The sequence below is a fragment of the Geotrypetes seraphini genome, chromosome 16 (genome assembly GCF_902459505.1).
Source record: "Geotrypetes seraphini chromosome 16, aGeoSer1.1, whole genome shotgun sequence".
NCBI classification, from domain to species: Eukaryota; Metazoa; Chordata; class Amphibia; order Gymnophiona; family Dermophiidae; genus Geotrypetes; species Geotrypetes seraphini.
Window position 1 is genome coordinate 3812566 of NC_047099.1, and position 26254 is coordinate 3838819.

Consider the following 26254-nt stretch of genomic DNA (forward strand, 5'->3'; position numbering starts at 1 on the left):
CCTGCACGTTCAGCAATCTACTGGCCCAGACTGCCACTACGTCTATCCCTACACCACATTCCCGATCAAAAAATCGCCCAAGTCCCAAATGCCAAACCCAGACCTTTTAGGCGAAGGAGGGGCCAGTCCTTCGCCTAAAAGCAGGATTCTGTAACCGGCATCTGTCAAAAAACAACGCCGGCTACAGAATCCTGTAACTACCCCCCCACCACCACAAAGATCGTGGCAAGAAAAATGCCTGCCACGATTGTTGCGGTGGGGGGTGGTCAGGTTGCTAGGTATTAGTAAAATGGACCCTTAAATTATGAGCCCTCCAAGGACTATGAAATACCTGAATATCACTCACCTGAAGCTACTGCTGAGAAAGGTGTGTTAAATCATATTTAGCACAGCAGACGCTAGAATGCTCCCAATACACTGAAAAAAACAAGCAGCCACCATGAGAAAACCTGTGTAGCCTAAATTTCAAACAAAGATCCCTTCGGGCCCTCTCCCAAAACTCCTGCTCCAAACAGGGGCGGCGGTGGGTGGCTTTTGGTGCGTCGATGCTGAATTCCTAAATGGTTGACCAGAGTAAAGTTATACTCCAAAACATTATCAGATGACTGTCAGCACCATTTGGAAGATAACACCACAGATAGGGTTAGAAACAAGATATCCAGTGGGATTAGGAGGTGGGGGGGGGGGGGCTTTGTTTTAAATTGCAATGATTGGCTGTTAAGTGATTTTCGGTTTATTAAAAACAAAATGAAAAATATGTGGCATCAGTGGCATAGTGGGGGGGGGGGGTCCGCTCTGGCGCCATGTTGGAAGGGGATACCCGCACCTCTCCACCATATCAAGTCATGCTCGTGCCATCTCTACCCCCACACCCCATACCTCTGTAGAGCAACTTCTCCTGCATGTTGCTCGCGCCAGCCTGGTTCCCCTTTGAATCACTTCCAGGTCATGGGGCCAGGAAGTGACATCAGAGGTAAATCCAAAGCTGGTACGAGGAGCATGCTGGAGAGAAGCCATTTGCACTGACGAAGATTTAGAGGTACAGGGGGAAGGGAGAGGACAAGTGTGGATTGGGAAGACGGGACGGAGCAGGGCAGGCATGAAAGGAGTGTGGGCGTGGAGAGGAGGGTGCGGAGGGGGGCTCAGGGGTCCCTTATTATGCCACTGTATAACATTTAATTAGTTTTTTTCCTTTGTTCTGAAAATAAAACAAATGACAAAGTAAAAAATGTGATTTTATTTAAAACAAAATAGGAAATAATAATAAAAAAATCTCTTTATACAGCTCTTTTTTCCAACAACTACCTCCCCAGGACTTTCCTCAGTGCGTTTTTCACCTCCTTGTTCCTCAGACTGTAAATCAGGGGGTTTAGCATGGGGGTGATAGTCGTATAGACCACAGAGAAGATTTTCCCCTCCTGCAGGGAGTAAGTGGAGTTGGGCCTCAGGTACACACAGAAAATGGACACGTAGAACACAGAGACGACGGCCAGGTGGGAGGAGCAGGTGGAGAACGCTTTCCGCTTCCCCTGGGCAGAGCGAATCCTCAGGATGGCTGAGATGATGTAGGTGTAAGATGTAAAAGTCACCAGGGAGGCAGGCACTGAGGTTAACGCAGCTGCGATGAATAACACGGTTTCCGCGCTGACCGTGTTGGTGCAGGAAAGCTTCAGCAGAGGCATGAGCTCGCAGAAGATGTGATCGATCTCGTTGGAAGCGCAGAACGACAGGCAGATCACAGAAGCCATGATGGTCACAGACGTGAGGAAGCCGCTGGTCCAGGAAGCGGCTGCCAGCAAGACACAGACTTTCTGATTCATGATCAGCAAATAGTGCAGGGGGTGGCAAACGGCCACGTAACGATCGTACGCCATGGCAGTGAGGAGGAAGCATTCGGTGCAAGTGAAGCCCATGAAGAAAAACAGCTGAGTCACGCACCCGGCGTAGGAAACGGTCTTAGCCCCTGCGAGGAAAATCGCCAGCAGTTTCGGGACTATGTTGGAGATGCAGCAGATGTCTGTGAATGACAGGTTGCTGAGGAAGAAGTACATGGGGTTGTGCAGACGGGGGTCAGCACAGGTCACTACCATAATCGCCAAGTTCCCCAGCAGTGTGATCAGGTAGATGACCAGGAAGACCACAAACAGCGGAAGCTGCACGTCCGGATTATCTGAGAGTCCCAGAATAATGAATTCTGTCACAACTGTGATATTCTCAGCATCTCCTGGAGTGATCATTCTCGTCCTGAAGGTATAATAAGAAACTAGAAGTGGTTACCTAGACTTGGTGAAACGTGTGGCCAGCAGTGAAAGTCGTCGATCTGCATTTCATCGAGTGTCACGTCAAATCCGTTGGCCGTTCATTGCGTTGGGAAGAGTTTGCTCATTACCAAGAGTTCTAAAACCAAAAGTCTCATCTCCGTCTGAGCTGCAGGATAATGATCTGAAATGTGCGACTAAAACCTGAAATAAATGAAAAGAAACCCAGTCGCATGATCAGAGATGCCTTGGATGGCGACAGTCTTCAGACAGGCTAATTTTCAAAGACATTAGGAGCCTGGACTCTCAAAATTAAGCTGATTCCACATATTTAGGAGGCTACAGTGAATGTCTACAGGGGACAGATTTGAGGGAGGTAAGGGATGGGACTTGATACACTAATTTTTCTGTGGTTGCAATCAAAGGGCTTTACGCATTATATTCAGGTACATAAGAACATGAGACTAGCCTTACTGGGTCAAATCAATGGTTCATCAAGCCCAGTAGCCCGTTTTGATGGTGGCCAATCCCTAGTACTTGGCCAAAACCCAAAGAGTAGCAACATTCCATGCTACCGATCCAGGGCAAGCAGAAGCTTCCCCCATGTACTGAATATAATTTATAATATTTTATAATTGATGTGCATGCATGCCCGATCCACCTCCATTCCTCCCAGACTCTGCCCCGACCATGTTACAGGTCTTCTGAAGGAATGGCATTGGCTGCCAGCCGCATTTAAAATCCCGTTGCTGGCTTTGCGCCCTCTGGCCTCTTCTCATTCCCTACGCCCTCAGATCTTCTAGGAGACTAGAGCTGTCTTTCTCAGGTGCCTCCTCTGCTCTGCAATTCTTTGGCAGTATAGTTATGTGACAAGCGCCCTGCCACTGGGTTCAAAACCGGTCTTCAAACGTGGTTATTTGAATTGTCTTCCTCTGGTCATTGATTAGCTCTTTTACCAAACCACTTAAGAGGTTTTTAGCACCAGCCCATGAGCGTCGGAGCAGCTCAGAGCATTCAGCGCACCGGCCGGCGTTAAAAGCCTCCTGTAAGATTTAGTGACGTTAGTTACCTTTCTGTTTAAATCTTTCTGCTCTTGAGATGGTCCTTTATCTTTTGGTGTGTTCTTTTCTCCTTGTGTCAGATCATTTTTGTTCTGGAACCTTCCATCTCTTCCCTCCCTCCTCCCCCCCTTAGCTCTCCGTTATCTTCTGTTTTTGTTTATGATTTGGGCTGAATAGTGCTTTCATGTACTGAAAATGCAAAAGGCAATATAACAAACACAAGCCCCCCAATATTCAAAGCTATATTGGATCCTAAGCATGGATTTTGCATGAGAGATAAGTGGCTATATTGACCAACATAGGCACAGATAGCCAGTGCCAAACCGGCTAAGCACTTAACTGGCTAAATTGCCTTCAGCAAAAGTGAAAGCAGATGCCGGTCACAGGAATCAGCCTCGCAATGAATGTCCGGAGGCAGCAACGATGGCGGGACTTCTGTGGGCTAAATATCGGCCCCAAAGGAAATAAACATATATGCTTAATCCCCCCCTTTAGCCCAAATGACTAAAATGCCCCCTTCTAGGCAACTGCTTTCACACTAAAAGGTAGACATCTCCTTATAGAAATGACCCCCAAGGCACCTAACTTCACCAGTGACAAATGTGAAGGGACTGACTTACAGAGAATGTATTACCCAGATCTCCCATCCTTCAAATCTGTACAAACAGATTCAGATTAGTGAATGATATGGGACAAATTTGTCCCCGTGTCATTCTCTAATTCAGATGTTAATGGGAAAAAAAGAGCAGATCTGTCACCTCCTTTGGGAACTAGGGCAAGCTGCTCTGGCAGGAATCCCCTGGCTCCTGGACAAATTTCTACCCCAAATATTCATTTCTATCTCACCCTGGTAACATCTCTGCTAGATGGCAAACTACAGTATTTTTGCTAGAAATCATGCTATGTTTCTGTGATCAATCTTATGTGTCTTTGATGTTTATATCTTGTGACTGTCTAACACATGATTTGCCCATGGGAAGAAAGTGCCAGGGATTAGTGCTAAGAATGTGTGAAAGAGTCACTGGGCAAACATCACACAAAGAATGAGTGACAGAACTGGGGATTAGAACTGAGAGTGAGTGACAGAACTGGGGATTAGAACTGAGAGTGAGTGATAGAGCCGGGGATTAGAACTGAGAGTGAGTGACAGACTCGCTGAAGCAAAGGTCGCACACGGAGTCAGAGCCGGGGATTAGAACTGAGAGTGAGTGACAGACTCGCTGAAGCAAAGGTCGCACACGGAGTCAGAGCAGGGGATTAGAACTGAGAGTGAGTGACAGACTCGCTGAAGCAAAGGTCGCACACGGAGTCCGAGCCGGGGATTAGAACTGAGAGTGAGTGACAGACTCGCTGAAGCAAAGGTCGCACACGGAGTCAGAGCCGGGGATTAGAACTGAGAGTGAGTGACAGACTCGCTGAAGCAAAGGTCGCACACGGAGTCAGAGCCGGGGATTAGAACTGAGAGTGAGTGAGAGAATCGCTGAAGCAAAGGTCGCACACGGAGTCAGAGCCGGGGATTAGAACTGAGAGTGAGTGACAGACTCGCTGAAGCAAAGGTCGCACACGGAGTCAGAGCCAGGGATTAGAACTGAGAGTGAGTGACAGACTCGCTGAAGCAAAGGTCGCACACGGAGTCAGAGCCGGGGATTAGAACTGAGAGTGAGTGACAGACTCGCTGAAGCAAAGGTCGCACACGGAGTCCGAGCCGGGGATTAGAACTGAGAGTGAGTGACAGATTCGCTGAAGCAAAGGTCGCACACGGAGTCCGAGCAGGGGATTAGAACTGAGTCACAGACAAAGAAACTCCCCTTTGGTCAGATATTTAGAGATAAAACAGTGATTGGAAATGTCAACTCCCACTTCACACCACAGCGTTCACTATAATGGTGTTGTCATATATTACATGACAAGATTTAGTAAAAGTTGATCAGACTCACTTTTATTAGCTTCCAAAGAGGCTTAATCCTATCCCCTCCTCCTTACAGATCCTTTCTATTAGAGTTGGCAGATTATTACTTTCCCTGTGAAAAATATGAGGGATCTTCAAAAAGTTTCCACACATTTTTTTAACACTATTTATTAAATATCTCAAAAGCAAATTGCACCACTACCTGCAAGGTGAGCCAGCTTGACTGACAGATTAGTCACATGACATTCTACGCCACGCCCTCTTACCACTTCTCCCGCCCCAACCATTTCCCGCGAAAATGTGAAAGCGTGGAAACTTTTTGAAGAACCCTCGCATGTTTGTAGGAGGAAAGACACCAGATATCCTGGCTGTTCCTGGCTCAGAGGGTGTACCCTGGTAGAAATTTATGAATAAATCTCTTAATTGTACCTTTTGAGAGAAACTCAGCTTGCCACGTGTTACCGGAGTGCTGGGATTTCTCCTTATCTGCTGTCGCCTCCAATCCTTCACTGTGGATCCGGCAGGGAGAAGCTCGAGTGCCTTAAATATTTGAAGAATTGGAAGTGAAGAGAAACTGTGTTCTGTCCATGTGGGAAATTAAAAAGACTCCCCACGCCATGAGGGAAAAGGTTTGGCTCAGTGCTTGAGTCTCCTGCTGAGATTAATTGTGATTTTTACTCTAGAGAGTACAAGATTAGGGATCTCATTCTGCTCTATTCCCAGATGTGGTTACAGGCAGAGATCCATAACGTGTCATTGCACGCTGAGTACTGTGGGCAGTTCTGGTCATCCCATCTCCAAAAGGATTTAGCAGACCTAGGTTCAAGGATTGATGCTTAGAACTCCCATGCTATAGGAAACAGTTCCAAAACTTAGCTCCCCAATAATGGTATGACCGAGAGACCCAATAATGGTGTAACCGAGAGTAAGGGGAAAGAACACGTCTGGCACATGCACAGAAGAGTTTTGCCAGGTAAACCAGGAAGTGAAGGACCCATCAGCGCCATTTATCTGCACCTTTAAATATAATATTTTTGCATATTTTTTTCACATGAAAGATTTACACTTCTCTCTCCATATTTGCAAGTTCAGCACTCATGACTTCAATTGTCCGCGGTTTTTATCTTGCTGGCTCCATTCCCCCAAATGATGTGATCTTGGAGTACCGAGAAAATGTTTGGCACTTTTTTTTCAGCACTTGCTTCATCTTGGTCTGGAAAACAGCAGAAAGAAAAGTTATTCACGGTTTGTTGTTGTTTTTTTATTTGGTGGGGGGTATTTGTGGGCTTTCATTGACCTTAACCCCTGTGAATATGGAGGGAGAACTGTATACTTAAGTGCAGAAAACAGGTGCCAATGGGTGCTTTTATTTTCTGGTTTCCTCACACTCACACACATTTGGTTTTCACTCCCAGCACTTTAGAGGCTTGCACAGGCTTCCTTCTGCTTCTGAAATAAATCAAAACTGGCAGATTTTAAGATGAAAAAAAAAATTTGAAATCCTCTCTGAGCTGGCATTAGGTTTCCAGCCGTAAGGGCAGGGGCTATTTGTGGGCTATCCCCTAAGCAGTGGAAGGGAATTACAAGCAACCTCATTTACATCCATTTCACTACATTTAAATACAATGTTTAATCATCTGGCATGCCCTCTGAACATTCTGCACTGGCGCTAGTCCAGCGCTAATCAGCTCTATGCTGGCATTAGATTCTGATTTCTCAAACGGTAGTGTAAACCTTAGCTACCATTTAAATGCCCTTAGGTACTCAAATTATTTTTATTATGTTCTTCCGGGATCCTCAGCGGCACCACTTGGAGCTCAATTCAATCTCATTGCTCCGAGATTTACGTGTCAACTCGTCATCGGGTCCTTATTTATGAAAGATTTTTCTTAGCTTTTGTATATTAATAAATACATTTATAAATTAATTCAACTTGAATATTGATTTAGAAGCATATTACTTAGCTTTATCATGTGGTCTCTGGCAAGGGATTGTTATACCAACATGTTTCGCTATAGTAGCTTTATCAAGGATAATCCCTACAAACAACAAAAGCTAGAATTAGTATATGTACAATATTGCTGTCAAAGTAACCAATTCCAGTAAGTTACAAAGAAAGCATTAAGCTTCTCACCTCACTGCTATACCGCCAGAATCTGTGACCACTATATCCTCAGAAATGGCGTCGGCGTCTTTTTCTGAAATTAAATAGAGCAGAACCCGGGACTACGTTGCAACAGCGTCACGGGACTGCCTGCCGGTTTTAAAGCGGTCGTCTTACATTTGTTCTTACGGAACCTGCCCACCCAGAGAACAGCATAGCTAGATCAACGAGCCCCACTCAGACCATTGGGTATTACTGTATTTAAAGCATAAATCCAGCGTTGTTCTTTATAGTTTAGCAACTCCTCTCTATTGCCTCCCTCCCGTCCCCATTCAACACTCTCTATTATACGCCACTGAGCCTGATCAATATTATGCTGGGTATTTAGAAAGTGTTCTACCATAGGACCTTGCATAGTACTCGTTTTAATGCGCGATTCATGTTCATTTAATCTTATAGAAACATAGAAACAGACGGCAGATAAGGGCCACGGCCCATCTAGTCTGCCCACCTCAATGACCCACCCTCTACCTTTCTCTGTGAATAGATCCCACGGGTCTATCCCATTTGGCCTTAAAATAAGGCCCGCTGCTGGCCTCAATAACCTCTAGTGGAAGACTATTCCAGCGATCAACCACCCTTTCAGTGAAAAAGAACTTCCTGGTGTCCCCGTGCAGTTTCCCGCCCCTGATTATGTGTATGAGCCGCGAAGTAAGGCCCACATACACAAGATTACATGGGCATATAATTATATAAACCACATTAGCTGACTGGCAATTTGTATGAGCTGTGGATGTTATGACTTTGCCTGTTTGGGGGTCCGTCCAAGAAGATCCCCTAATAGTCGTAGTACACCATTGACAGTGCCCACATTCAGTGTGATTGGTATAACAATCCCTTGCCAGAGACCACATGATAAAGCTAAGTAATATGCTTCTAAATCAATATTCAAGTTGAATTAATTTATAAATGTATTTATTATTATACAAAAGCTAAGAAAAATCTTTCATAAATAAGGACCCGGTGACGAGTTGACACGTAAATCTCGGAGCAATGAGATTGAATTGAGCTCCAAGTGGTGCCGCTGAGGATCCTGGAAGAACATAGTAAAAATAATTTGAGTACCTAAGGGCATTTAAATGGTAGCTAAGGTTTACACTACCGTTGGAGAAATCTTATGGACTGAGTACCCTTGTGAAGATTGTTGATTGTGTTATTGCATAAAGGCATTTGATTCTGAGCATTGACCCATCAGAGACGGGTAACAAAAATGATTAAAGGGGTGAAATGTTTCCTTTATGGGGAGAGGATAAACAGGTTAGGGCTCTTCAGCTTGCAGAAAAAGCGACTGAGATAGAAGGTGATGTGATAGAAGTTTACGCACGCAGCCGTTCGACTCTTTCTTTCCCCTCAACTGGACGCAGAGTTCTGCAGGATAAAGAACAGCTGGAGGGAGGCTTTTAACTAGGAGCCTCTGGTAGCTCAGCGATAAAACCCACCAATGATAGTTGTGCAGTCAGGGGTTCAAATCCCAAGTTTCAATCCTGGTTATAAATATTGATTCGGTATGCTTTAGTCATTTGAATAAGTTGCTGTCTTGTATTGAATCCTCAAAAGCACAAAACAAAACTCTCCCAAAGTCACCAGCATGAAGGAAACTCACTGTCACACAGACAACAAACCAAAACACCCTTCACCATATAAAGGCCCCTATTAGGCTTTTTTATTGCCGGTCATGGTGGTATTAGCTCCAACGCTCATAGGAATTTTATAAGCATCAGAGTTTTTACCGCCATGGCCGGCAATAAAAAAAGCTTAATGTGGCTTAATAAAATGGGAGGAATATATATATTTTTTTTATTAAAGGAGAGATCAGTGTAAGAATGTGCACTCCACGCCCTTCTGAAAATATGGCAAATGTCAGTCAGAAAAACCCTACTTCACATCATCTCTTTTAAATACTTTACATCCATGAAAAACAGAGAAATATATAAAAGGTGAACTGTGCAAGTGAAAAAAGCTAGCTCAAAAAAGTTGCAAAAGCATTCAAAAACATAGCAGTGAAAAAAAATATAGAAAACTTATCCTTAAATCACTCGGATTCTCCCATTTTCAAATTTTTGTTTGAATGATTTTCTGTCTTGTACTGAATGACTAGAACTCTGCATTAATCATTTTAATCCCATCAGGTTAAGTGACTGAGGGGCAGCTTCTTCTCCAGTATCAAGAGAGACATAAGAACATAAGCGGTGCCTCTGCTGGGTCAGACCAAGGGTCCATCATGCCCAGAAGTCCGCTCATGCGGCGGCCCATCAGGTCCAGGACCTGTGTAGTAACCCTCTATCTATACCCTTCTATCCCCTTTTCCTTCAGAAAATTATCCAATCCCTTCTTGAACTCCAATACCGTACCCTGTCCTATCACTCCTTCTGGAAGCGCATTCCAGGTGTCCACCACCCGTTGGGTGAAGAAGAACTTCCTAGCACAGAGAGATGTGAGGAGCAGATGGAGGCAGCTTCCCCTCTATACAGGATGGATGAGATGATGGAGGTGCTAGATCGATAAAAGAGCCAAGAGGAAGGCAGGCTTTGATATCAGTCAGTGCAAGAGCAGATAGGCAGCCAGATGTATCAATACAGGAAAGCTTTCAAAACAGCAGTGAGCTCACAGCAGAAATTATTATGAACTTTAGAGAGGTGACAAGCACAGCCCTAGAGAATCACAATCCAGTTGAGTTTTCTAGATTTCCATCATTCATGACCTTTAGGGGATTTGCCCCATCCCCTGAAGCCCCTGAGGGCACTGATCTGAATGTGATTGGTTGAGCAGGCAACAGGCAGATGCTGCTCAGCCAATCAAATTCAGATCAGTACTGTCAGGGCCTTCAGGGGGCTCAGAGAATCTCCAGCCCAAGAGCCCTCCTTTTTTGTGTGTGGCTTACTTTTTGTTTGATGCAGTGTGACTGGTTGAGCAGGTTCCCTATTCAACAAATCAAAGTTCATCAAGCAAAAAGTGAAAAAATAAAATAAAAAAGCAGGGCTGTAAAGCTGGGAATTCACTGAATCCCCTGAAAGCCCTCACTGCACGCCACTGATTTCCATAATGAATATGCATAGGATCTATTTGCATACAATGGCTACAGTACGTGTAAATTAATGTCATGCATATTCTTTATGGAAATCTTGACAACCCAAATGGGTTGTGGCCCTTAGGATCTGTGGTTTTCCGTCACTGCATTGGAGTCACAGAAGCAATCATTAAGACACCAGAATGCAGAAAGCCAATGATCCAGGAAGCAGCAGCCATCGGAGCACAGAGTCTAGGATTTCAAAGGAGTGAATAGCACATAATGGTAGTATGCCATGGATGAGGAGAACAATCACAGAAGTGGTGGAGGCAACAGAGACATCTACACAATGCACGTACTGTAGGACCCTCCAGAGGTTGGGGGAAAGAGTAGAGCTGCAACAGATGTTGATGAGTGAGAAGTTAGTGAAGATAAAAATACATGGAGGTAATAGGCAGAGATCAACACCACTGTTTCCTCTAAGCTGGGCAGAAGTCCTCCTCCTATAGTTCTGCCAGTGGGAGGTGCTGTTTCGCATTCAAATTTTCAATAGTGAGGGATAGACAAGTTCTACAGGACTCAAGGGAACCTGCCTGTCCTTTGTGATTTAAAACATAATATTGAAACAGCACCCCCTACTGCCTGTCATGCAGTTAGATGACTCCTGCTCAGCTTAGAGCCAAGAACAGCGCCATTTTGAAATTCCACCACAGATTAGAAAATGGACCCGAGGCTGCCATCATTTGGTTTTATGAATTAACAAAACTAGGTTGGTATGTTCAAAGGTGAATAGTTGTTTTTTTTTTTTTTTTTTTTAAATACCTCAGCCCCACCACTCCACCGCTATGTTTACTTCAAAACAGCGGGAGATTTACGTGGTAACTCATCATAGGTATTGGTTTTCTAAATGCTGTGGCAATTTTACGATATTATTATCATTTTTGTAAACTAAAGTAATATATTTATATAAACTAAAATAGTATAGTATATGTACTTAGCTTTTACACACAGCTGGACCTGGGAGTCTGACCTGACATGTTTCGCACAAACAGTGCTGTTTCAAGGGTCTCCCTATGTGAAAGCAAAAAGAACAATCCTTAGGGAACCGGCAGTAAAGTCTTTCCCTACATACCTCCCCCCCATATGAGTTGATTAAAGATCATTTAGTCAAACGCTTACCGAGGCCGCCGTTGTCATCCGACTCACAAGTACAACTTCTGTGAAAGATGGCGCCGGCATTCTCAGGCTGCTTTTAAATTCAAGCCCGGTGGTGACCACTCCCCCACGGAAATCCCATTGGGTCATTCATCCACCAATCAACGTAACCCAGTCAATCTCTCCATTCAGTCCCCCTGGTTCTACTGTATCTAGAGTGAAAATCAGCCTTTGTTCTGCCTCATTCAGCCTCCGTAAATCCTTCCCACCATCCCTCCCCGTAATCCTTTTGATCACTCGCCATCTGATCTGATCAACCCCATGGTTATATCTCCGCCAGTGGGAAACTAAAGGTGCCTGAATAACATTATTAACAATACGTGATTTATGTTCAGTAAGTCTAGTTCTAATCTTACGATTAGTCCTGCCTATATACACCAATTCACATGGGCATATAATCGCATATATTACGTCCTGTGAAGCGCAGTCAGTAACCACATTAGAGTAAAGACTCACTGATCTTGCCGGAACCCTCCATGATTCACCACTAATGGTGGAGGGGCACCACTGGCATTTGCCACATGGGCTATGATAACCTCTCCCCCTCTCTTCCCTCTTACCATACTTCAAGGGATCACATCTCTGTCCTAAAGTCTTACCCCTGGAGTACGCTATCCGGGGGAAATCATCAAAAATTGAGTGAAGTTGTACTATATGCCAGTGTTCTCTCAAATAACCCACCATTTGTTTAGTTGTCTTTGAATACGGGAGTACACATGTCAGTGGCTCGTTAACATCCTTGTCAGAGCGCCCCGGCTCACCTAAGAGTAAATCCCTCTGGGCAAACTTAGCTCTCAAATATGCTTGGCGAATGGATTTTTCCGGATATCCTCTCATCCGGAACCTATCTGCTAATAGGCCTGCCTGCTTTTTATACTCGCTCAACGAAGAGCAAAGTCTACGAGCCCGTAGAAATTGGGCCACAGGGAGGTTAAACTTAAGTTTAAATGGATGGAAACTATCAAAATGTAGGATAGTATTACGCATAACTGGCTTACGGTATACAGAAGTCTGCAGTTCTCCTTCCTGGACCTGAATATTTATGTCCAAAAACACCATTTGGGTACGGTGATGTGTCATGGTGAATCTAATATTAGCGTCAACCGTATTCAAATGGTGTATAAAACTGTCAAGCCGTTCGCTCGTGTCCTACCAAATGAAAAAAACATCATCAAGGAACCGGCACTAGAATGCCACCTGCGGAAACCATTGGGACGAGTATACATGTTCCTCTTCAAACTTAGCCATAAAGAGGGCCGCCACCGAGGGGGCCAGCGTGGTTTTATGACAGCTTTTCAAAACAGTGTTATCCTTTGTACCATTAGGGAGGCAGGGAGGGAGGCTTGAGGCATTATGGGTGTTGTTTTATTTCAAATAAAATTTAAAAAATAATTGTGTCCTACTCAGCCATGAAAAACAGAAGAACAGGTGGTGTACTGTAAGCAAACCTTGGCATGTTGCATGAGAGTAATGATACAGATGTGGTATCTTTCTTTCAGGTAGTCTTTTAAAACTTTTGCATATAAGACTGCTAAGACCAATGAAAATAGTGTTTTGGAAATGGTCACTCTGATTGGCTCTACCAGGACTAACTGCTACTCGCTCATCCTTCATGGTGCAATCGGGTTCATGTGATAACTTCTTTACTAGCACAAATTCCATATTTGTCAAGGGCTTGAGCGCCGGGAAACTCAGATACCAGCAATCTCTGAGGCAACAGTTTAAAACAAAGAGCAAAGTCACTTTGTCAGTTCTCATCCATGGAGCAAATCCAGAATTCTTTGCTTCAGAGAATTCCAACTTTTGGTTCAGGCCTCATAGGTCATAAAAAGTGGCAAAGGTTGCGACCCCTAGTGTGCCAAGGACAAATATTATAAGGAGTGTAACACCTCCACACAGAGCCCTCTAGGGTTTGGTCTCACTCTATCTCAATAATAGCAGCCAATGACTTGATCACAGTGCGGGTGGCAGTTCAGATTTCCTCCGAGATAGAGCTTACATCTTCCCTAACTTAGGGGTCTTTTTACTAAGGCACGTTGGGCCAATCAGAGCCTTAGGCACTGGGGAGGAACCTAACATGCTGATTGGCCCAGGTGCTTAAGCTCCCTCCTATGGGATGCACTGGGAAAGAGGCCTAAAATTCTGTTTAGCCGAGGTGGCACAACGAGGTTAGGTAATCACCCAGTGATGACAGAGAATCGTCCGGAGTGCTCTTTATAATATTAATGACCTTGTTGTACTACATTTGCATGGCAGAGTTGGAGACAGCTAGGAAACTCAGAAAAGGCAATTCTGATAATCGGCTGGTAAAATACTGGCACACTAAACCAACTAGAACTGCTTTAGCAACCATGTTAAGGACATGGTAAGATTTGCGAATAAAGCACACTCAATGGAGAGAGCTGCAACTACACAAGAACATTCGAGTTAAATGTACAGAAACCCTTACTTTGTGAATCTCAGGATGCTCTTCCCAAACAATCATTTTGCCCTCCAAGAGGGGCTCGTTTTAGACTTCTGGGCCAGCTTCTATGCCTGCAGGAAATCAGTATCCAAGTATCTGAAATCACACGTTCAAAGGCTGAATCCCTTGGAAATGTATGACCAGTGGGCAGCGTAGGAAATTCTGTACTTATCTACTTTGCCCCAGTGGCAGAGCAGGGGCAAATGATATGATTTTATTTATCTATAAGGAAGGCAAAAGAAATACTAGACTAGGGTTACCATATGGCTCCAGAAAAAGGACGGATTGAGACATCCAGGTTTTACTTCCATTGCTTTCAATGGGAGTAAAACCCAATGTCTCAACCCATTCTCTACACTAGAATTACCCCAGCCTTGCAGGATGGCAAAATTCATAGAGATATTTGAATAAGTTTTACAGATATTCAGTCAAGATATCCATGAAACATGCAGTCCAAAGTTTATTGGAATAAGTTATTTAACATGGCATAACACAGTTGAATCAACTTCTCACTAGTAAAGATATCATCCAATAATTCCTCATATTCCACCGTTGCCACTCCTCATGAAGGCCCAGTCCTTACCTGGTTGTCTGTGATTAAGGAAAGTCAAAACGTCCATGGAGTCTCTTACATTTATTTCCCAAACTCTCAACGTCTCTCTAACCCTTCCCCCTTTTACTTTGCCCCCCACCCCCACTTTCCACCACTCTTTAATCCTGCAAACTCTCTGTAGAAGCTTATTCTACAGTTCTTTATAGAGCTGCCACTCAGGCTTTCATCTTGACTCTGTAGCTAGATTTAGTCATTCAAAAAGTGGGTATTTTTGGAAGAAGGGTCGGGTTAAAGGAAGAACTTAGCTCGTCACCATTGATTTTTATGTTAACCTTTTATCAACCTGTGTTAGGGTTTTTTATTGCAGATCGCCAGAGCATCGATGAGCATCAAAGCTTTTACCGCAGTGGCCTGCGTTAAAAAACCCTAACTGAGCTTGATAAAGGGGGGCCGAAGTATAGACACCAGTACTGCTGTCTTAATGCCTAAACTGTGGATGAAATTAGCTTTACTTAGCCAATAAAATCAAGATCTCAATGACCTTTTCAATATTTGATCCCATAAGCTACCTCCCGATAACTTTCCAAAATGCGTTCTTTACCTCCTTGTTCCTCAAGCTGTAAATGATGGGATTGAGCAGCGGAGTTACAGCTGTGTAGAGCACAGACAGGATTTTACCCTGTCCCTGGGAGTAGGACGAGGTGGGTCTCATGTATATACATAGCAATGACACGTAATACACAGAGATGACCGTGAGGTGGGAGGAGCAGGTGGAGAAGGCTTTACGCTTCCCTTCCGCAGAGCGGATCCTCAGGATGGCGGAGATGATGTAAATATAAGATATAAGGGTCACTAGGAAGGCAGGGACTGGTATCAGTGCAATGGAAACTAATATTATAATTTGAGTATTGACAATATCTGTACAGGAAAGTTTCAGCAGTGGCATTAGGTCACAGAAGAAATGATTGATCTTGTTTGATTTACAGAATGAAAGATGGGCAACAGACACGAGGATGGTCCCAGAAGGTAGCGTGCCAATGATCCAGGAAGCAGCAGTCAGCTGGACACAGAGTCTCTGATTCATAAGAAGTGCATAATGCAAAGGGTGACAGATGGCGACATAACGGTCATATGCCATGGCGGTGAGGAAGAAGATCTCAATTGTAATGGCATCCATGAAGAAATATAGCTGCACAATGCACCCAGCATAGGAAATGGTTTTATTCCCTGAGAGGAGGATCCACAGCAGTTTGGGAACGATGTTGGAAGTACAGCAGATGTCTGTGAGGGAGAGGTTGCTGAGGAAGAAGTACATGGGGGTGTGCAGATGGGGGTCGACACAGGTCATTATGATAATCAGAAGGTTCCCCAGCAGGGTGGTCAGGTAGATGAGGAGGAAGACCAGGAAAAGAGCGAGCTGCAGCTTTGGATTATCAGAAAGCCCCAGAATGAGGAACTCCGTCACCGTCGTCGTATTCTCCATGTCCAGTCTGTCCATTTCTCTTGTGATGAGAATGCAAAAAAAACTGGAAATGATGTGTAGGTTAAGTACAGATTTAACTGAATTCTACAGACGTTGCAACGAATGGCCAGCAGCGAAAATCACTGCCCTGCACTTTTGTCAAATGTCAAATTAACTCATTGGCAGCGTCTTGGCCATTCATTGTGTTAGGAAGAAGTGGTTCAGGCAATGAGGTCTCTGAGCAAAATCTCTCCTCCTGTTCTGGGTCTGGGGAAAAAGGTTTCAAAAGTTGCATTTGAACATTGGAATTTATTATTTTATAAAAACCAGAATTTCTTATGCATTTATCCTTCTGTGATTATTATTGCATAGTGGATGCACTTCACACTTGTTAATGATCGTGTTATACTGTGTTCCTTGTTGAAGCACCCATATTGTTGGCTTTGTATTTCATCTCTTACTTATAAAATCAATAAAACTCTTTGAACTAAAAAAAACAAAACTAAACAAGCAATTATTTAGGCACAGAAGATTACTTTTGTATGGCTTCTGAAAACGGACCCCAGTTACCTGTAGCAGACTGGAATAGATTCTGCAGCGAGAACTGGAAGCATTTGTGATTAGCTTTCTATAAACTTCAGCAGTTCGTCTACTCTATACCACCTTTTCATCATTTTCAATATTCAATGATTTAGATTCAGTCATTTTTCAATCACACTTATATGTACACAATATATTTTCCTTGCTAGAGTTCGGGGGGGGGGGGGGGGGTGATTGAGGAAAGAGGCCTTAGGTATGTCAGAAATGGGAAGAGGGAGACAGAGAGGGTAAAAAGATCAGGGATGAGATACAGGGCAGGGTGAACTGGTCAGCGATATGGCCAGGGCTGGCACTTGCCTAAGGCAGTAGCTTCTAAGGGGCAGCAAAAGCAGCAAAGCAATAACACCTGTCACTTACACCAACTTGAAAAAACATCTGCCAAAGTTTCAAATTTAGAAGCATGGCGTCCAATTCTGTTTTTAGGATGAACGAGGTTGTAGATGTTAATTATTGAATCTTGCGGAGGGGGGGGGCAGCTGATGGACTATGGGGCTAGAAAATTAATTCAGGGGGTGGGTTGTAAGACTGAAGGACACCCTAGGACACACAATTCTGTTGCATCAGTTCTGGATGGGGTGGAGAAGTGGGGAAGGGGATCTGAATTTGGGATGGAAAGGATCTGGGAGCGCAGGGGTTAAATCTCCAGGTTCCTTATACATTCTGGAGTAATTTCATGATATTTCCTCAATAAAAATGGCTAATATTCTAACTTTGGGTTATTCCAAAAACTATTGAAAACCCACTTATTTGTGAAAGCCTTCTATGAATAAGGAATTTCAGCTTTAATGTACTTCTCCGAGGATCTTTTTAGTTGCTGAATTTGTTTTTTACTAATCCCCTCTTTTACAAAGGCACACTAAGCGCTTTAGCAAATACTAAATGATTTAGCGTGCACCATAGGTTATAATGGACGCGTTAGCGTTTAACGCGTGCTATATCAATTTGCGTGCACTAAATCAATTAACGTGCCTTTGTAAAAGAGGGGGTAAGTTTGTATTTTAATATTGTATTTTTTTCTGGGTCTCATTTAGTTGATAGGTGGAATAGAAATTGTTAAAAATAAAATGAATAATAATAGAATTCATACCTCACAGTGAGCTATGAAGGCGACCGAGTTACATTCTGCAATATGGAAGCGAAACCCAAAGTATCACCCAAATATTTATGGGAAAGATCAGAACTGTCACTTCACTTAGGAGCTAGAATGAGTAGCTTAGAGTCCATTTCCTAAATCCTGAACTACTCTATGCCCCAGATATTCTCTTCTGTCTCATACTGGTAATAACTTGTGGGAAACTATAATATTCTCCCTGTAAATCATATTCCCTTTCCTTACTATGTATGTACATATTATTTAAAATATGCTGAGGCAACGGAGCTGCTTCAGGAAATTGGACTTCTGCCAGACTTATTTGATTTTGTTTTTCAATTTTTTCTTCCAATTTATGAATTATTTTAAATTTGATTCCATTGTTTTTATTTTATTAACTGAATTCTATTGCTTAACGGTTCCTCCCTTTTATTCCTTTTTACATATTACTTTGATTCATTTAGATGCTCCTATCTGTAAAGTTAGGAATTTCTATGAAATATTCGACATGCTTCTCTCCTCTCCACTCCTTCCTGCCCTCCATAGTCCTCCCTACCCTCATCTAACCCCTTCCTCTGTAATGTCGCCTAGAGCTTGTATAGGGATGTGAGACGCCCAAATAGAAGAAATATTCTTATGGTAATGTTTCAGAGAATTACTGAAAGATAAACCTCAAAAACATGACTTACCATAAGAAGAAAGGCAGCGATTCAGTTGCTGGTCTCCTTTCAACAAATATTTGCTGGAATTGTAAATCACAATATCTCTGATCCTTGCTTCATACGATTTTTCATTGTACTCTAGTCCGTTCTTTTTGGCTAGAAGTCCGGTCTGTAATGCAGAGGATTTTCCATTTGCAATGCCATATTTCTGTTATCAATTGTGATTTTTAAATCAAGGTCACTGAATATTTGTTATTGAATCTTTTTGACATATTTTTAACTAATATGCAGAAATGTATTCTTTCCAACTGGAAATCCTCTAATCTCCTTCATCTCTATCACTGGTGAAACTCAGTTCTACGTCATCAAAAGTGTGAAGTAGCATTGGCGGAACATCGGAGATCCAGACACTCAATTAATAAATCCTGGTCTCCTTTACGCAGCTACCTACAATCTCTTGCTCCCTCTGCTTAAGTTTTCTTACACAAGAAGTATTATACATTACTTTGGTTTGACTTATTATGTTATAAGTTTATATATTACACTTCTCCCTCCTTATTCGTGGTTTCAGCATTCACGGTTTTTAGCTTGCTGACTCCTCCCCCCCCAATTACATCAGCTTGCATAGAGAAATCTCTGATTCCAAGCGTTTAGAACAAGCTCCGAACCACCTAGGGAGGAGCGATGACAAATCGGCCGAAGCCTTGGGGGCCAATCGGCTAGGCGCAGGGGGGGGGGGGAAGGGGGGTAGGATAGATTAGGGTGAGCGGAGGGGGAGGTCGCCCCTTTCGATCCGGCTTCACATGAGGCGGACGCGGCTTCCCTCCCGCTCACCCTCGACTGCACAGGCCGGCAGCAACGGGCTTTGCCGTCGTCTTCGCTTGCAGGGATTTGGGTGGCTGGTCGCCACGGAGGGAGGTTCTCTCTCTGGCTCTGTGCATTGGAGTGGGCGGAGTGCGGCCGTGTCTTGGTGGCCCCGACGGCCCAGGCGTTGCCAGTGGACCGGCGGGTGGGGGCGCTGGGGGCCTCGGCGGGGATGGGCCGCTGCACGGGCGGCCTGGGCGCGTGGCCGGGAGCTCCCGTCTGCGGCTCCTTTTCGCCGAGTGTCCTCTCTTGCTGCGTGCGCTCTCTCCGTCCGGGTGCGCGCACGGGGCGGACGCGACTTCCTTCCCGCTCACTCTCAAAAAAAAAAAAAAAAAAAAAAATAAGGCATTGGGTTCCTCACCTCGTTTGTTGCCCTCTCTGGCTCTGTGCCTTGCGGTGGGCGGGGGGACGGCCGCGGCTTCGGGGTCCCAGCGGCCCGGGCGCTGTGAGGGGACCTGCGGGTGTGAGCGCTGGGGGCTGCTGCACGGGCAGCGTTGGGGGGGGAACCCGCGATAAGCGAGGTTTCGCTATCCCGGGTAGTGGAGGGTAAGCACAGCATATGAGTCAACGACATACACCTTTACATTGCTTAGGAAATTGGGCATGTCACCTTGCTTGGACGGCAGGGAGGCCAGGCCCTGATCTTCACAGCAACGTACTGCTGATGAGAGGACACATCCTTGAACGGGATAGGTCCAGCGAGCAGGGGAAGCTGTTACGGCAACTCAGATTCGGAGAGGATGAAGAGGCATATGCTGTGCACCTGATCATGTGGTGGTCATACCTGATTGGTTATTCTGCTCAATGGATGACAGTTGTGATGTAATAGTGCTGTTATGGCTGCGGCCTAATAAATTCCACACTAGTTGAAAACGCTTGTGTAGTGTCTTTGTTTTCCGGACCAAGGGGTAGAGCACCAAGTGCTGAGTGCACGATTTGAGAACAAGCTCCGAACCACCTAGGGAGGAGCGATGACAAATCGGCCGAAGCCTTGGGGGCCAATCGGCTAGGCGCAGGGGGGGGGGGAAGGGGGGTAGGATAGATTAGGGTGAGCGGAGGGGAGGTCGCCCCTTTCGATCCGGCTTCACATGAGGCGGACGCGGCTTCCCTCCCGCCCACCCTCTACTTCTGTCGCAGCCAGACTGGAAAGGAGGGTAAGCACAGCATATGAGTCAACGACATACACCTTTACATTGCTTAGGAAATTGGGCATGTCACCTTGCTTGGACGGCAGGGAGGCCAGGCCCTGATCTTCACAGCAACGTACTGCTGATGAGAGGACACATCCTTGAACGGGATAGGTCCAGCGAGCAGGGGAAGCTGTTACGGCAACTCAGATTCGGAGAGGATGAAGAGGCATATGCTGTGCACCTGATCATGTGGTGGTCATACCTGATTGGTTATTCTGCTCAATGGATGACAGTTGTGATGTAATAGTGCTGTTATGGCTGCGGCCTAATAAATTCCACACTAGTTGAAAACGCTTGTGTAGTGTCTTTGTTTTCCGGACCAAGGGGTAGAGCACCAAGTGCTGAGTGCACGATTTGATAGAAAAAATAGCTGATTCCCAGCACTTTCTTCACCATGTTTTACCTCTCCTTCAGGAATAGGCCAGGTCTCCCACCATGTTATTTGCAGTTTCACTATATGAAAAAGTTATTCACAGTTTTTCGGTATTCGCGGGTCTGTTAATCCCCTATCACAGTGAATACCTTATATTGCAATGTGCTTCTATGATCCACCTTTTTCCAAAAATCTAATAAAAGTTCATGGGTGAGTGAGACAGTCGCAAATACAAAGTCACAGAGACAGAGGCAGTGATAGAGCCAGAGATTACAACAGAGGGTATGTGAGAGAATCATCAGAAGAAGTCAAGCACAGAATGAATTTCAGAGCCAGTGATTAAAACTAAGCATGAGTGAGAATTACTAGGACAAAAGTCTGACACAGAAAGTCAATGAGAGAGTCAGAGATTGGAACTGAAGCACAAGCAGAGACAGAGTGATGAGTAGACCTCCAAAGGTCTTGGTTCCTACCTCTCTGTGCTAACAGTAAACATTGCATCGTATTAGTGTCTCCTATGAAGAGACGTATTTAAACAGCTTTAGTCACTAGCTTTCAGATTTTACATGAAAACACTTTGCTCACTCACCTCACAACTGTAATAAAAGTTGACCTGCTCAGAGCATCTTTCTTCCTCTGGTTCATCCTTCATAAATCCTTCAAATATTGGATTGGTAGAGAACAAGGGCTAAGAGGGGGGTGTCTTGTTTCTTTCATTAACCTCCGAGGATGGAGACGGATTCCTGATAAAGGACACATCACCTCTGCCCCTCTGGTGTCCCTTCAAACAAGCTCCATCCTAATCCCTCTGAGGTTCTTTCCATTGAGAAATATTATATTTTAGGAAAAAGGATACAAGGATGAGATATCATGGCTGTTCCTGGTTAGGAGGGTCTGATCCTCCTGATGAAGCTTCTGAATAAAGCTCTAAATTGTATCAGATAAGATAACACAGTCACGTGTTACAGGATTGATGGTGTTTTGCCTGATCTGTCCAGCTGGGCCACCTTCTCTGTTTGTTAGACAGGGGGCACCTCCTGTGTCTTAAATACATTAAGAAAGAGATGTGGGAGAGAACGGGATTTTTGGCCCTTTGGGAATTTAAAAATCTCCCAGATAATAAGGGAAGCTTTTTGCTTTGTGCTAGAATTACCTGAAAAGTTTAGAAGTGATTGTCCGTGGGGAGAATGCACTCTATCTGTGCTAATGGATGGGAAAAGTTTGAGCTGAGCTTCACATGCCCTGATCACTGGTCAGTACTTCAGGATCATATGTGCAAATTTAACCCATTTCCGATCTGCATTGTCCCTTCCTTGCTTTCATCTCTCTCTTTTTCTACTAATCTTCATTCAGATCCTGCATTTTCAAGCTTCTTTCTCCGAGGTCTCCTCTGCACTTTCAGTCTTTGCATCTTTCCCTTCAAGCTGCCGCTTGTGCATTTCTCAGGTCTGAAGTAACAGCTAATGTGAAATCTTTCAGATCGATATGTTTATTCCCCTAGTACAATTGAGAATACACAAATAGATTTTCAGTCTTCTTTAAACAGTGCCCTCTCCATGCCCAAACTATACCCACTTGAAATCCTATGTGGCGTGTTATCTCCACATGTTCTTCCCTATTTGTATCTCTTTGCACTTGTCCACATTATATCTCATGTGCTATTTGGATACCCACTCTTCGAGGCTCCCACTGTCCTTCTGCAATTTCTCACACTGCGTGTTTAGTTTTGAATCATTTTGGCCCCCTTTTATCAAGCTGCGTTAGGACTTTGTATCGACGGCCGCTGTGGTTAAATCTCCGACGCTCATAGCAATTCTATGAGTGTTGGGCCTTTGTGCCATCTGCAAATGTCATCACCTCACCCATCATTCTCATTTCCAAATCAACTATAAATGAGCCTCTCATATTACACAAGGGGAGTCTTTCGTAAAAGACCCCCTATAAACCTTTATGAGAAAATTGACCATTTAGCCCTAGGACACTGCCTGCTATCCCAAAGGTTTTTCATTTCCTCAGGTATCTCTCATGAGATACTTTTCAATCACTTTCTAAAAACCTAGATACGCTAGTACCCCCTTTCTGACCCTTGTACATGCGCACAACTTAGAGGGAACGCTGCTCTGGGATGTAGAAAAAGTATCCATTCAAAACAAATGTAAAATATCACACAATAAATAAAATGTAGATGAAAGGCGACACACAAGGATTGGATTTTATTTGTCATGCTATTTGTTTCCAGGTTTTCAGAATATGGATACAGATGGGAAAGAAAAGACTACAAACAGGAGCCCTTCAACCTTCCTTAATTTGAATTATTAGTAAGCCAAACAGTTGCTTCACAAAGAGAATGATCTAAATTTAATCTGTGAAAAGAAGAAATAATCAACAAATGTGTATTTGAAGATCTAAGGGCTAGATTCACAAAGCAAACCGATCTTGTATTGATCGGTTTGCGACCCCTTAGTGACCCTGGCCCGATTCACTTACCTCTCTTCCGACCATCCTCCAATCCGCGCGTGCAAATGAGGGCAACAAAATCTTGCAACACCGACTGGGCTGGCTGATAAAAAAAAAAGCGACTGCAGAAGACCAGTCGCTGAAGCCCTTTCCGGCTGCCCTGCCTTCTGCCGCCCTGCTCTCTGCCCTGTCAGCCCCTATCCTGCAGCCCCAAACATGCTGCCTGCCTGCCTCCCTTCCCCGCACTGCAAGCCCGTGGTTTTAACTCACGGGCTTAAGCGGGTTAATACCAAGGGCTCCATTAAAATGATTGCCTGAGGTCCAGCACATGCTCAGACCATCAACAGATGGTCTGCGCATGCGCGGGGATCACTACTGAGCGATCTGGGAAGGCAGATGGGTCATTCCTCCAATCGCCCCATCTGCATACTGAGGCTTTGTGAATTCATCGTACATGCCCGGATCAGACCCGGAATGAGCCTGATCGGGCAGGTTCGTGAATCTAGCCCTAAGTCTGGAGGGAACATACAGAATAAGACATGATGGCACTAGGCGTGGTAAGCTGGTATTAATTATTTTCAATTGTAGCCAATGTTTCTGAGATAAAAGCAGGGGTCACATGATCATGACACCTGATATTATGAATCGGTTTCATTGCAGTATTTTGTATTAGTTGATAATGTTAAAAAAAAATACAGTGGAAGATCTACAAAGCAAGAATTACAATAGAATTACATAGAGGCACCTGGACTAATTTTGCTCTGTCAAACCTGAAGTGCAAAGGGAAACATGAAGGCAGATAAAGGCCAAATGGTCCATCCAGTCTGTTCGTCTACAGTATCCACTATTTCCTCCTCTCCCTAAGACAGAGGTTGGCAACCTTTTTAAAGAAAAGAGCCAATTTATCCTAAAAATTTGACCCGAGATAGAGAAGAGAGTTTGAGATATTCCAGATCTCTCACTCTCTCTTCCTTCCCCAAGGTCTTACTATTCTCCCCTCTTTTCCCTCCAACCTTTCACAGGTCTCTGCACCTCTAAGAACATAAGAACATAAGCAATGCCTCCACTGGGTCAGACCTGAGGTCCATCGTGCCCAGCAGTCCGCTCACGCGGCGGCCCAACAGGTCCAGGACCTGTGCAGTAGCCCTCTCTTCCCTCCCTCCCTCCCCTGCCCCTCCCCAACGCATAGCCAAGGTTCACTCCCCTCTCCAGGCCCTAACCCTTTAATCTCCCTCCCAACCCCACGATCCCCCCATCCCCGGGCCTACTGAGGTACCTGGTGGCCCAACAGGTTCTTCATGGCATGCTCCTGCCTCCATGTGACTGCCTTCTAAAATGGCTGCCGTGACCTTTCATGGCTGCTTGCGGCATTTCCTGTAGTACCGCAAGCTGCCATGAGCAGTTTTGGCAGCCATTTTAGAAGGCAGCCGTGAGGATGCAGGAGCAAGATGGCCATGCCCCTACCACAAAGACCCCCTGGCACTAGAGCTAAGTAGTTTTTGCTTCTGCTGTTTTCAACTTGTTATACTTTGAAGCTTAATCTTTTACAAAACTATTTATAGAAACTATTTATAAAAATGATTAAAAAAAAGCTAAAAAGTATTAAATTTTTTTGAAAACTTTATAAATTTTGATTACTGTGCACAGTAGTGGGTTGTTCCCTCTTTAGATCTTTCAACATTGTTGTACAGGTGTGAGTTTTTTTGCCGATGACAACAAGAACCCCAGTAACCCCCAGGTCTCCAGCTCGGTTGAGAATTTACCGCTGTCAACTTAATCCTTGTCTCAAATATTTGGAAACAGTACTCTAACCAAACACCTCCAACTCACTATGATGGAATCTCTATATGGTAGTAGAAAAAAGTGGAATTGTCCAATAAGAAAAGGTGCACAAAATAAAAGTGTCTTTTAACTCATCTGGTTAATCTGGTTATTCTTTATTCTTCCAAAAATACTCGACCCGACATGTACATGTTTCGGCCCTACGGCCTGCGTCAGGAGTCTACAAATCATGTATAAAATCATATGAACACATATAGAAACATATAAACAATATGATGATAAAATATATAATAATAAAAAATATATATAATAATAAAAACATTATGAAGAAACAGCAAATTACATGTAAAAGTTTAAAAATGCAAAACAACATATTCTTTAATGAACAGAACATAAAGGAATCTCTATATGCCCAGACTGAGTACGTGTGCCGCAAATATTTTCTTAATATGATATGTTTTTCCATGATACAAATTTCTTCTCCCTCATGTGTAATATGGACACCATTCTCCTTTTTCTTTGGGACACCATGGCGCGACCTTAGAATTACATGAACATTGGCCAGACGGACGGGTGCCAAGCCTGCCTGGCAGGCCAGCCGGATCCAGAATGAGGCCGGATGGCCTAGGCGGAAGAAACCCCGCCCACAGGTGGGACCTGAGGCGCCTGGGCCAGTGTTCCCATGTTCTTCTGGAAAAAGACAACGAAGCATTCCAGAAAGAACTTTGTAAACAATTTCCAGAATTTAAATTGATTGTTAATGAGAAATTGCAAACTGGAGCAGTTAAGACATTTGCAGATCTAGTTGCATTCACAAAACAGCAGGATCAACTTCAAGACTTATTTTTGCTTCTGGATATCTGCGGTACATTCCAGGCTTCAAGTGCTGACTGTGAAAGAGGATTCAGTTTGATGAACAACATAAAGACAAAAGACAGAAATAGACTAGATGTTGAGCATCTGGACAATTTAATGAGAATAAAGCTCTTTTTAAATTTTGGACAAACGGTAAATGTTGAAAAGGTCTACAATGTTTCAGTTGGTTTTAAATGGCGTGATAATTGGTTGCACCATTAAAATCCAATTAAAACCTAATCAAAACAAAAAAAATTAGGTGCCTAAGTTCATGGCGTCTAGCTTCAC

General features: G+C 44.1%; 1 protein-coding gene across 1 annotated transcript; it reads right to left on the reverse strand.

The window, feature by feature from the left end:
* Positions 1 to 1301: 1301 nt before the first annotated feature.
* On the reverse strand, positions 1302 to 16129 carry LOC117350363 (olfactory receptor 1G1-like). Its single transcript, XM_033924633.1, has 2 exons — positions 15201 to 16129; positions 1302 to 2244 (listed from the first exon to the last, which is right to left on the reverse strand). The coding sequence occupies exons 1-2, from the start codon at positions 16127 to 16129 to the stop codon at positions 1302 to 1304; spliced, it is 1872 nt and encodes a 623-aa protein (XP_033780524.1).
* Positions 16130 to 26254: the final 10125 nt, after the last annotated feature.